We start from the raw sequence: 13,669 nt of genomic DNA, 5'->3' as shown, positions 1-13,669 counted from the left end.
GCAAAAGAAAATGGGACAAGGATTTCATATGCACTAGTGCGTGCGCACACAGGCACAAGCACGTGCCCACACATGCACACACGTGTGTGCACACACGTACACACTGGCACACGTACACACATGCACACAGGGACACGCACACTGGCACATACACACATGCACACTGGCACGCACACACATTGGCGCGCGCACACACACGCACACACACACACACATACTAAACCATGTTCCCAGGGCTCAGTAGAGGAAGCACTTTTTCACTGTTAAGTGTAACATTTCCAGTGAGATGAATCCAAAAGCTCAGGAAAGATTTAATCGCATTTTGCACAGATATTACCAGTCACATTCTGTGGGGGACAAGCAGAGTAGACGATTCAACAGCATTCTCCAAATACCCACAGATATCCTTCCTCAGGTTTCAGGGCTGGAAGTTACCATCAGGGGACCCATAAAGCAGGCAAAAAGTTACCTGAAACCACCTTCAGGAGAAATGCTGTACGGGAAGTGTCCCCAAGCAGACACAACACAGAATCACATCATCACAATAGTTATACCCCAGAAAGCAGTTAATATAAACAAGCATCAAGCACTGGGCACAGTTTTCATCATAATCTGCAAACTTCAGCCTGAACAATGAAATTCAATCACCAAAAATATTAAATATTGGGGTTTTGGATAATTGGATGATCCAAGTTATCTTTGGACATTTTCTTGTTTAAAAGGTGTTCACACTGGCACTTAAAAAAATAAATTGGAAAATAATATGGCTTCAAGAGGACAAATAAATATAATTTTTAAAGGATGACTTTCCATTATCTATTGCTTTCCTCTTGATTTGGTTCCATTGATAATTTCTCCTCAAGTTTTCTAATAAGTTCTGCTAGGTCTTCTGAATTCTGAGTCTTTTCTTCAAGGAGTTCATAGCGGAGGCTTGAGATGTCCTGCTTAATTTCCTTCAGTTCCCCTTTGAAAAACAAAAACGACAGTGGGTTAATGGTAATTGCAGAGGCGAAGGAACGAGGGTTACTGGGGGAGACGGAAAGCAGTCCTTCCACAGACATCTGTCATCGGAACCTTTTCAGAGAGAAAAACTTCCTAATGGGGCAGGTTTCTGTTTTCTCACCTAAGCTTTTGGTGAATGAAAAGACTATCATACGGTTTCACTTACTTGTGGAGCATAAGGAGTAACATAGAGGACAGGGGGAGATGGAGAGGAGAAGCGAGCTGAGGGAAATCAGAGCAGGAGACGAACCATGAGAGACTGTGGATTCTGAGAAACTATCTGAGGATTTTGAAGGGGTGGGGGGTGGGAGGTCGGGGGACCAGGTGGTGGGTATTGGAGAGGGCACGGATTGCATGGAGCACTGGGTGTGGTGCAGAAACAATGAATTCTGTTACACTGAAAAAAAAATTAAACAAAAAGAGACGATAGAGAAAGAATTGTAACAAATGTCCTAAAATAAAAAGGAGGCATTGGTGGCAGGTGTTGGCAGGAGTTGGGGTCAACAGCCTTCTGCTTTTCCCAACCCCTTCCTCCTCCCTCCCAGCACCCCCAGAAGCAGGACTTACTCACGCAGCAAGGGCCATCTGCCCTAACTGCGGAGAACGAGCCCACGCCCCTGTAGTCCGTGCACAGATGATCCGGGGGAGCCATCCTCCCTCCCCCGGAGCCCCCCCCCGCCCCCGCCCAGCCCTTCCCTGCGGCCCCCTGTGGCTCAGCCTCCACCCTGCACCACCGCTGGTCCCCGTTCCACTCACCTTCGTTCACTTCGTCACTCTCCTTATCGACCTGGGCTTGTAGCACGTATCTTTTAATGAGCCTCTTCATAATTTTCTAGACCAAGAGAGGAGAAATCCACCTCAGTTTCCTGTTTGTGCCACGTCTCTCACTTGGAAGACGTGTCTGAGTCTGTCCTTCCTAAGGACTTCAGAAGGGATGGCTAACGAAGGCTCGGGTGATCTGTCTGGCAGAGAACACACGCTGTCACCAGATCACCAGAGCAAAGGCCACGTCCCCAGAGGGAACGACTCTGGTCACTTCTTGAGGAAACAAGAGCTTCCCAGCACACCCGCTCCTGCGCGGGGCTCCTCGTGCTTCGGTTGCAAAGCGTCACAGAAACACACAGCCGTTCCGCGGGAGAGGCTCAAGGTGCGGTTCATGTTGCATGTGGGAACCAGAGATGAAGCCAACGCATGCTTGTTTACGTTTTTTGACCTCCCTTACCGAGAAACAGAATTTGTACTTGCTGGTAATCCATGAATGGCTAGTTTCACCGTAACAAGCTTCTTGAGGACATTGCATGTAGGCTACACGGCTCAGGAAGAGGACCAGGCTCAGGGCCGGGCACACGAGACCCGGGCGGACATGTGGTTAAGGCAAATCTTACTCTCTAAACCCCACATTAAATGCTGGACAGTAAAATACACTTCCAAAAACTCATTCTAGCAGGGTTCTGTCGGTTGGGCATCTGCCTTCGGCGCGGGTCCTGATCCCGGTGTCCTAGGATCGAGTCCAGCATCGGGCTCCCAGCTCAGTGGGACGCTGCTTCCTCCTCTCCCTCTGCCCCTCCCCCTGCTCATGATCTCTCTCTCTATCTCTCAACTAAATAAAATCTTAAAAGAGAAAAACTTATTCTAAGGATATAATTAGGTGCATAGACAAGAATGTTCATAGTAGTACCACTTTTTTTTAAATCCACTAAAATTAATATGTTTTGTTAAGTGAAAAACTGTTGTTCATTAAGTATTCACTCATTTACATAATGTTACATGTACACGTAAATAATACTGAAGTATACATAAAATTATGCACATACATATAAATCATTTAAGTCACCCGGCAGAAAATCACCAAAAGGCAGTAGCGCCCCAGAGTCAGTGGTGGGGTCTGAGTTCCGTCGCACTCTCTTCTGTTTCGTGGGAGCAGACCGTCCGCAGTGGACACGCAGGCTCAGAGCTCTGCAAGCCAAGGCCTAGTCCGGGTTACTTACTCACATGTCTCCAGCACCCGGTGCGTATGCGTTAAATTCATGCATTATTTTGATATTGAGAAAAACAACCTAATAGGTCATTTTCACGTAAAGAATCCCGTAGCTTGGGATTTCAAATATTACAAACGACTAGCCTTCTTTCTTTAACAAACCATCTTGCTTACCTGATACTGCCTGGGAGGGCCGCTGAAGCTGTTCAGCTGGAAATCTTCCGAGCTCTGCACACTCGATTGCTTACTATGCCCAAGCTGCAATTTGAAAAGAATAAGAAATTCCTCTTATTCTTTTAAATAGATGTGATGGCATTTATTATATTCATTACATATGTACATTGTCATTTATTTGGCTTGACAGTCTGTCTTCTGAGACAGGCACGTCTCTGACAGAGGAGAGACCAGGAGGGAAAGTCATGGCAGTGACCTCTGGAGCCCACGGGTCAGGGAGCATCAGACCAGCACAAACCAGCAGAGCACCCACACCCGCAGTGGGCAGGATGGGCGTCCCGGGCTAACACCAGGCTAAGACTTTGTTCAGGTGCCAAGACATAACTAATGAATTTGAATTTGAACTTGAGGATCTGCATTGTATCGCCTGTGGCAGTCCTTTTCAAAAAAAATCCTTTTGCTTCAACAGATAAATAACAAAGATCTAAAGGAATCTGTAATAAAGGTCTTGACGGGCCATATTACCACACGAAGAGACTGATTAAAGAAACTCTTCGGGGCATTTTCTAAAAAGAAAAACTGGTTTTAAAAAGAAATACGTAGGGGAATTGAGCAAAACACAGCAGATCCAAATTGCTTTTTTTTTTTTTAAGATTTTATTTATTTATCAGAGAGAGAGAGAGGGAGAGAAAGCGAGCACAGGCAGACAGAATGGCAGGCAGAGGCAGGGGAGAAGCAGGCTACCTGCCGAGCAAGGAGCCCGATGCGGGATTGATCCCATGACACTGGGATCATGACCTGAGCCGAAGGCAGCTGCTTAACAAACTGAGCCACCCAGGTGTCCCCCAAATTGCTTTTTTTGTTTGTTTCCGGGTGCACAACTGTTTTCCAGGAGACAAGAAACTCCAAGACCATCTTCCAAGACAGCCATGATTGACGTTCCCAACGACCTCTGAGTTGCACTACATAACTAAGTTGCCTTACGCGGCCACAGCGAACTCCAGCACACATCCACCCACGGAACAAGTGCGCACTGAGTGTCTGCATGTAGGTCCTGGGATAGACTCTGGGCATCCATGAAGAACAAAATGGTTATGATCTAGCCGGGTTACAACAATTGGAAAACGCAATATGCGATTCTGAAAACACTCTGTGGACAGCACGCCTCTTCACGGAGCTGTTCGTGCTTCTCTTACAACCTCCCCAAAAGTGTCAGCAAAACATCCCTATTCTTTTACTTTATAAAACATGAGGATAAAATTATACCATTGGCCAAATTAAGCAAACAGAGGCAGCATGTGTTCTCTGAGAGCGCTCTGGGCACAAAGCTGAAGAGTGAACTCTGGCTCTGTCGCAGGCTGCTGTGGACTGGCAGGAGACATTCTGGAACTTTCTGCACTTGCTCTGACAAGGAAGGGAATGGTCCAGGGGACACCCCTGTTCCTCCAAGTCCTACTGGTTGAGGAATTTGTGAAATGAATGCAAACTTCAATTCTATTTTTAGTAATGTTTTCATTTTTAATATTTTACTTTAAAAATATTTTATTTATTTATTAAAAGATTCTATTTATTTATTTGACAGGGAGATCACAAGTAGGCAGAGAGGCAGGCAGAAAGAGAGCGGGAAGCAGGTTCCCTGCTGAGCAGAGAGACTAATGCAGGACTCGATCCCAGGACCCTGAGATCATGAACTGAGCCGAAGGCAGTGGCTCAACCCACTGGGCCACCCAGGCGCCCCTAATTTTATTTTTTTAAATGTAGTTGCTCCTTTATTTTTATTTTTACAATGATACAACTCTTCTGGCCTTCACTATGACTTACGTTGTCAGGGCATCATCACAAGATGTGATGACTAGATTCAAGCCCACTTCCCACCCCCCCCCCCCCCCCCCCCCCGGTCGTGAGGATGAGGACAGGTTCCTAGAGGAACAGGATCCAGACGGGGCCGTCTTTGCGCACGATGCCTCCAATTTATTTATTTACAATCTGTTCATGAACACACAGCTTTATGATTACAAATCATTCCCCCTTTCATTGGAGCCCACTCGTACAACCAAAAGGTGTTTGCGGAAATAGGAAAGTGAAAAATCATGTTTCTTCGGGGTTTTTCTGAAGATCAACGTATGGACCTTCATACTCAATATGCCCACCATCCCCAGTGCCTGCAGCTCACAGTACTGCAGGCCTGTGGAGATCATCTTTTCTCTGGTCGGGCTGGGGGAACAGGGTGGTGGCAGGGATATTTACTTTGTGTTACCATCACCGAGGCCCTGGGTGTTTGCTGTTCCCAGTTCCTGAAACCCCCTTTGCCCGGCCGGCTGGTTTGTGCTGCCCCACGCTTTGAATTTTAGCTTCAAACATAAGCTCCTCAGAGAGGCTCTTCCCGCCCACCCCGAGAAAGAGCTCCTGAGCTGCTTCACTCACTGGCTTGTGCACAGCCTGCTCGGCTCTAATGGAAGGAGGGATTTTTGTCTACACCATCCCAGGGTCCCTAGAGCCGGCACTGCCCGGCAGAGGACAAGGGCTCAGACCACTGGCTGGTGAAGTGAAGGAAAAAGAGCTCCTGGGTCCCCGACGGGTTCACCGGCTTTCCGGACCCTTTGCTGTACAAGACATGTACAATGCAGGTTCACACACCAGGACGGCCCACTCAGCTACACATAAGGACACATTGGAAACATGAAGAAGGAATGGAGGGCAGGAGGCAGGGGCCCTACACGGGTTGCTGTAAGAGGTAACCGGGCCGGCAAGGCCAGAAGGTGGTCTTCTGTCCTCGGAGTACGTGCATGATTATGGACGATCCAGAGCAAAGATGCTGACGTGTCCATAACCACAGGCACGTCACATTCACGCGGCCCCGGCACAACACACAGCAACCCCCACCCCGCCCCAGAGCATGCACCCCACCGGCCAAGTCCAGACCATCCCACCTGCAACCTTTCTGACCCTCTGGGCTGTATAATTCTTTATTGCGGGGTTTGCTGTGCCCTGTAGAACTCTGAGTGGTGTCCCCAGACTCTACCTACTAGATGCCAGGAACAGCTCCCCTCCCTGGCTACGACAGCCACAGCGTCCCCAGCGATTACAAATGCACCCTGAGGCGCTGGTCGCAGGGCGTCAGACCACCCCGGCTGGGAGCCCCCAGTGTCGTTCAGAGGTCTACCACTGAACAGTTACAGATGCATGTGGATCGCTTTATGCACCAGCTCTTCTCTAAACCTGAAATATGAAACTGGACGCAAATACGACAGGAGATTCTAGTCAGTGTCTAATACAGAGTGCTGTTGAATAAACACGCGTTCAACAATTCTAGGAAAGAAATCGAGCCCCGGAGAGACGCCCTGGAGGTGTGGGGGAGCCGCGATTCCCCTGCTGGCGAGACGCGGTACTGCATGCCGGTGTGCACAGACCCAGGACAGGTGCCAACTCCGCGGGCTCCTGAGGCCACGGGAATGGTCAGAACCCTCAGGGATCTGGGTGTCTGCAGCCAGTCCTCACAGGAATGACGCAGCAGGAGTGGGGACGGAGAGCTCGTGGGTGGAAGCCCTGCTCCCAGGACACACGCACACTCCCTCGCTTTTATACCACATTCCTGCCCTCCTCGGGCTTCCTCTCACTCATCTCCCAGTAACTAGCTTGATGTTAGCATTTAGTCTCCGGCCTGGGGCCAGTGAGGAGCCCAGACGGTTTGGACACGCTGTGCCATCAGCAGGGGCACAGAAAGGACACAGCACCGCGGTCGGTGCTTTCTCCACACTGGGGTCGGCTGATCTGACTTCAAACCCTGCCTCTGTTGTTGGTCTGAAACGAGACTCTGGGCCAGTCCCTTTAGCCCTATAACTTCACCTTGCTAATGCAGAATTAGCATAATTAAGGAAATCATAAACCCTCCCTCCCTGAGGTCATTAAAGAAAAAGGGTGTGTAGAATTCAGAACCTGGTATGTAGTCCGCGCTCTATGAGAATACACATCGTCTCTGTCATACAGGAGAACCATCTTGTGTCCAATATGTGGACTCAGGACTGTTTCATGTTGCATGTTAATCTAGTCGATCTCTTCTGGGGATGGTCTGCGGACCACTGCTGCCCACAGACGTGTCCCTCACTCAGGATGAAATGTTCTGTGATTCCCAACCCAGATGAGTGCTAGAATATGCTAAGGTCTTGTCAGAATATCCACTTCCAAGCTTCACTGCCAGAGATTTTAGATCAATGTACGCAGAGAAGAGGATTGGGAATTTATATAAAGTCAATGGGAAACGCTGCCCAGGGACAGCAAAGAACCAGAACCACTGTGTCACATAATTATTTCATCCGATGATGGACAAGACACACTCTGACCTAATGAAAAGCCCAAGGACACAGTTCCTGGATATATAACGAACAAACAAGGCCCACATCTCATGCAACCCAGAGCCAAGCGGACGGAAGACGCAGCAGCGTCTGTGCCCTGCATCGGTCCACCACGTCAGGCATGCGAGCCACACTCACACCGACCAGCTGAGCGAGATCTTTCCTGGAGCTTGCAGAGAGCCCTTGTTCGGGAAGTAATTTGGCACTTTCGCTTTATGCAAGGCATGCTGAACGGCAGAGAACTGACCTTAACTACGCTACCCTTCCAGACTGAATCTGAGACCCTAATGCTCGCAAGGACCCCCCACTCAGTGCCTCCAGAGCTGCCCTCAGCAAAGATGCAGTGTTGTCACGTGGCTCTTCCTACTGATTCCGTGGAGCATCTGCACGGCTGCAAAGACAGTGCTGGTGCAGCCTGACCTCTTTAATCCTCAAGGAGTCAGAGAGAAGGTCCAAGTGGAATGGAAGCCTGACTGTTCTAGATGTAGACTTTAGTGGGAAAGAAAGCAAAGCCGCACACACTGAGTAAGGAAGAATGAACCTCGAGAGTTTTGCTTAGTACCTATCAGGGCCAAGCCTGTCCCAGCGATCCATCTCAGCATCAACAGGCAAAAACAGTTAGAAACACAAATGGCTGCTGTAAAAACCGCTCCCCCAGGAGTACAGTTAACGTATCAAGCAAAAGGAGGTGTGCCCCAATTTCTGTTCATCGCAAGCTTACACGCCCAGGGAAAGTAAAGTACATAGTTGTGTTACTTCAGGCCTCTAGGAATCAAACGCCAAGACCAAGTTAGAAGGATGGCATGGATCCGGAATACCGCCTCCGAGAGAGCACGGGGAGGAGGGGCAGGAGAGGCAGAAAAAGCTTCCGAAACCTGAGGCTTATTAGCTCACCTGTGGAAGGGCGGAGGGCAAGAAGACTGAGAAGAGCAGCCAAGCCAACACGGTGCTGCGCACGACCAGGGCCCCAGGACGGCCCTGCACCTGCTACAAATGCCTGGGACCGAGAGTGTGGCCCCTGTGGGAAGGCACTGGGGCTGTCTGCCGATCACACTATTTGAAAGAAGGGATGAGCAGCCCATCTCCACAATTGCACAAGGGACTCTGGATGGTGAAGCTGAATGAGAACTGACACTTTGCTGATTCACACTTAGGATCAGATACCACAGGCTCAGTATGGCTCTGAGTTTATTCTCATCCAGGATTAAAATAGGTGCTATTGGAAAGTGTGAGGTGATCCAATCCTTCTTGAAAAGATATAAAATCCGGGGCTCCTGGGTGGCTCAGTCGGTTGGGTGTCCAACTCTTGGTTTTGGCTCGGTTGTGATCAATCCCAGGGCTCGGGTTGTGGGATTGAGCCCTGTGTCTGGCTCCGTGCTCAGCCTGGGATCTGCTTGGATTCTCTCTCTCTCTCCCTCTTCCCACACCCACCCCACGCCCATGTACATGCTCTCTCTCTCTCCCAAATAAATAAATCTTTTTACAAAATGATATAAAGTGCATTTTTAGATGATTAAAATGATTAAAATAAATTTTAATTTCCTACATTTTTGGAGAGATTACAAAGAAATAGTTATTTGATTTCCGAGATACTATAGTTTCTGTCATAAAGGAAAACGGGCGTTGTGATTCCCTTGACGTTGCCCGTGTTTGTGCGATGACCTGTTCACACGGAGGTGTCAGCGCTCAGCACAAGTGGGTCTGCTCTCCACAAAGCATCGCCGACTCCTCCCAACAGGCCGGTGTGATGCATTCAGCCATGGCCTCCCTGGTTGACAGATGGGGAAACTGAGGCTCGGGGAAGCACCAGGAGCTACTGTGTGGGGCGGGGGTGAGGGGAGGTCCCAATCTTCCAGTATTTAGACAGAAGCCAGATCGATACTTCCAGCGCCCCTGCCTTGTCAGGGGAGGTCACGGACTTAGCTTGAAAACAAAGCAATGACCTTGGTTCTGGGCATTTGTCCCCAGGGGGTGGCCCGTGGCACCCTCCTGAGCGGGGACAGGGGAGCTGTGGCCCGGTCTGCTCCATGATGTGGACACACGAAGCTGTCACCCTCGCGGGACTACAGCAAGCCCCGGAGAACCACGCAGCCTCCACCGGACCAGCCCCACAGCCCCTAGGCCTGAGGGGTCTGGAGGGGAAGGGACACGCAGCCGTCTGCTGCCATTCACTATGTACCCTACCCTTCTCCCAATGACATCGTCGGCAATGCCCCTCAGGGACAGGCGTGCGTGTGCCCTACTACACACACGCCAGAAGGAGGAAGCCTGTGTACTCACGGTTGGGATCTGAGCCACATTAGAGCGCATGCCCCGGCAGGCGCCCTGCTCCTCACCAGCCACACGGAGGACCGCAGGCCCTGAATTCCCTGACCAGCCACGACAGGTACACCCTGGACACCTGCGCTGCTGCGGGACCCTCGTGTCCCCCTCGGTCCCCAGTGAGGTCCTCCACCCTCTCCGTCTGCCTCCCTTCCGTCACTGCTGCTGTATTTCACTGCCTGCAAGTACCGGAAGTCTACGTCTAATGTCTGCCTTAAATACACCCCAACCACGTTCGGCTCTCGGTAACAGGTTCTTGGAGGCATAATTAAAATAGTTAACTTCTTTCATGACTGCTACCTGTTTCTTGAAACTGCTTCTAAACATGGGTCCTTTTCTCTGAAAACATAAGCCTGCGATGCAGGACTTTGTATTTTCCAATGTGATCTTACCTGTTTTTTGTCCAGTGGTAATTTTGAAAGGTCTTCGTGACTTCCCAAAATCCCAAATTTCTTTTCTTCATTCCTCTTTCAAAAACAGACAGAAAAAAGTAATGAAACTAAGAATAGATAGTAAAATGAATACAACTGCAAATTCTACACTGAGAATTACAAAACCAACTACATTCTTTATTCCATATTTTAAAAGCCACCCGGTCTAATTCTACAGCAAAGTTCAGGAAGAGAAACAAGAGAAGCGCGCTCCTCGTGGGCTCTTCTCGATGGTGAGCTCTTGGAGACTTCACCTGCACAACAGGTTCGCGCGGGCTGCAGTTCTTTTTCTTTTTCTTTTCTTTTTTTTTTTTTTTTTTAAGATTTATACATTTATAGGGGGAGAGAGAGGGAAAGAATCTCAAGCAAGAGTCAGACACCCAACTGACCGAGCCTCCAGCGCCTCAGGCTGCAGTTCTAATTACACCTGTAAAGGCCACACTTAAAAGTAAAGTGAGAGAAGTTCCTTCCACCGGCTCACTGGGTTCTAGACATTCGACGCTGGAAGAATACAGTAAATGGGGTAGTCTTCCAAAAGTTTCACAATAGTATAATAATAAGTACTCTTAAACATGGCTTTAAAATCCTCAAAGCCCTTTCATATATTTATTTGATTTTATCTTTATGATGTGGATATGAATTCCCATAGGACAGATGGAGAAACTGAAGCTCAGAGAGCCTACTGTTTACTTGAGAGCCCCAAGAGGTGAGTAGCAAAACAGAGAAGAAATTAGAATGTTTCTCTTTTCTCAATCATTTGGCTCAACTGCCCACTCACTGTAGGAAGATCTAAAAACTCCTAATAGTGGTCACCCAGCATTTCCTTGCAGCATTGCTTGCAATGACGGGGAACTCACTACCTCACAAGGCAGCCCCCTCTGTTGGATAGATCTTGTTAGGACAAGTTTGTTTTTAGATAGAACTAAAACTGAACTATTTGCAAATTTGCCCATTGCCTCTCTTCCTGTTTTTGAAGAGACAAAAACCAAACAAACAACAAAAAAGAAAATATTTGACCAGGTATACAGCCTAGTCAAAATGGGAGACCTTTCGGAAGACCCAAAGACCTTTACCTTGTTCCCCTTCAGTCCTCCTTCTGGGGATGGAACAGCCAGTTCCTTCCATTCCCCATCCTACTACCCCTTAGGCAAACCTGTCCCCAAGCAGGCCCTTCTCCTCTGAACAAATCTCTCTTTCAGTGCTCCTCCTGGGTGTAGACAACTGTCCCCACCCCATACACACGTCCATACAACATCCTGCCTGTGCCCAAAACACTTCTACGCACTGTATGTCTTTCACGGCTTCTTGAGATCGCACTGCCCCACAGGATGGCTGTTCCAACGACTACCCTGTGGTCTTTCTCTCTTTGAACCACTCAGTGCCAAGCCTAGTCTCCCATATTGCATGCGAGCAGGTGGTCTCTGGATTTCAGTGTAGAAGCTAAGAGTCTGTCAGATCCCCCCAGGTCGAAATGGGCAGCTGCCGCTTCCCCATCCTATGAGAACTGAAGGTGAGGTAGGGCTGAGGTCAGAGCCACGGCGCACACCACAGACAACTCATTATTACGGTTACATTTCACGAATTTCCCCTACATTCTTGTAAGTAGGAAATGAGCTCCTGCTGAACAGACACAAGCCAAAGGACCATGCCAGTTGGGGAATGACCGGACGTGCCCTCATGGACCACTTCATTTTAAAGGAATGGAATACAGCGGTTTGAATGATCACTGCATTTAAAAATGTAATTTTAAATGATCAAGTCAAATTACCTTGTTCATCTCCGCATCCTCCTGGAAACCTTTCTTACGGCCCTGGAACATCTCAGAAATCCATTTTTTAAGTCTTAGTAAGAGATAAAACAGAGACTTTGGACTTGGCACCAGGTTGAAAGGAACAGGTAGAGTTCTTCCCTCCTCAAAGTAGGAAAACCAAAGTTTGGCCCTTGCAAACTTCCATTCCACATCAGCATCGTCCTACACAAACACACACGACAGCTCAGCTATAAGAGGCATAAACAGAATTACCCAGATTCTTCTAACAGCCTGGAGCTCAATGCCTGCAGATGCTCCCAAACCCCAAAGACCAGTCCAAGACTTGTCTTCAAGGCTAACGTTCTACTCAGACACTCTTTCCAAAACCTGTCTGAAATTTTACCACACTTACAGAACAAAGGATCTAAAAATGTGCATGTGTTTATAAGTACCCTGAAAGATATAAATGTATTATTCTATATTCTAAAAGAAGCCATGAAAAATCATTCACTCTTCTGTTCTGCAGTAGCTCATAAATTTGATGAATTTATTCTGCAGGAGATCACAGATTTGACCAAAATTTCTAGAATCAAAATTTATTCTGTCACTCTAAATCCAGGAAGAGGTCAATTTTGAACATTACTATAAAAAAGATTTGGAGACTAGCGGTGTTTGTAAGCAATAATTTTTAAAAATAATTTATTTTTTATAAACATATAATGTAAGCAATAATTTTTTTAAATAAAATATAAATTCAAGCTGACATAGTATTTCTAAGGTGTTTTGTTTTTTTTTTAAATAATGAATCACACATTTCTCCATTCAGAGTTAAAATTTTCTAGCTTACTGGCCAGACAAGTACATAAAACAGGCAAGAAAAAATGAAAAGGAGCACGTGCTTTCATGACCATTGCTGAGGCAACACCTGAAATAAGTCAAAACATGTAGTCGCAGAGCGTACAGATGTGCAGAAATTATACCTCAATTTCCTGGAATGAACTGTTGATCATTGCAATGAGCATATTGAGCAAAACAATGACCATCGTGACATTATAGACTCCATAGAGAACATAACCGATGTTTTCAATAAACTTGTGATTGTAGTTGATGACCACCGACTTCACTTCAGAAAGTCCAAAGATAGCCCAGAACAGGGTCTTAAAGCTCTCCTCCACTCTGGGGAAATAAGGAGAGAAAGCAGGACAGTGTGGGAATGACGGTAATCCCATAGTAAGAGTGAGTGGATGTAGCATCTTTGTAAATCTGCAGATATTCATGAGAAAATTCTCTCCTTTTCTGAACTTGCTTTCTGTGCAATGGGTAGAGTAACTTTCATTTCCCACAGGGCTGCAGGAATGAAGCTCTCAGCTCCAAACCTGGCATATACTAAGCACTTAAAAATGCTATTAACATAACCTCATAACCACAGAGAGCAACACTGAAGCAACCCGTAGCCTTGGCAATGGAAGCGGTAAATGTATTATTTGATAAATATAATACAATTTGTTGGAGTCCTATTACATTTCCTGCTTATCGATACTTCTGCTCATGTCCAATAAATAGGTAATAATAGTGTTTATGACTTAAGGAAAATATGACAGTATAAACAAAGACACTATTACCGACATCACTGACGAGTCTTGGGTAGGAATGTCAACAC

General features: G+C 47.4%; 1 protein-coding gene across 3 annotated transcripts in view; it reads right to left on the bottom strand.

The window, feature by feature from the left end:
* Positions 1–287: 287 nt before the first annotated feature.
* TRPC6 (transient receptor potential cation channel subfamily C member 6) overlaps positions 288–13,669 on the bottom strand; it is a 100,047-nt gene continuing 86,665 nt past the window's right edge. For 2 of the 3 annotated variants that reach the window (XM_059371246.1, XM_059371250.1), the window contains exons 8-13: positions 12,990–13,185; positions 12,028–12,231; positions 10,221–10,295; positions 3,155–3,238; positions 1,759–1,834; positions 288–964 (exon numbers count right to left, since the gene is read on the bottom strand). In XM_059371246.1, the coding sequence (XP_059227229.1) occupies positions 813–964; positions 1,759–1,834; positions 3,155–3,238; positions 10,221–10,295; positions 12,028–12,231; positions 12,990–13,185 (787 nt within the window). In that variant the 3' untranslated portion in view covers positions 288–812. Of the gene's footprint in view, positions 965–1,758; positions 1,835–3,154; positions 3,239–9,058; positions 9,275–10,220; positions 10,296–12,027; positions 12,232–12,989; positions 13,186–13,669 lie in introns of those variants that run through there. The other variant, XM_059371257.1, reaches the window with a different exon arrangement.

This window comes from Mustela nigripes, chromosome 1, assembly GCF_022355385.1.
Source record: "Mustela nigripes isolate SB6536 chromosome 1, MUSNIG.SB6536, whole genome shotgun sequence".
Classification (NCBI taxonomy): Eukaryota; Metazoa; Chordata; class Mammalia; order Carnivora; family Mustelidae; genus Mustela; species Mustela nigripes.
This window is presented reverse-complemented; position numbering and strand designations above follow the sequence as displayed.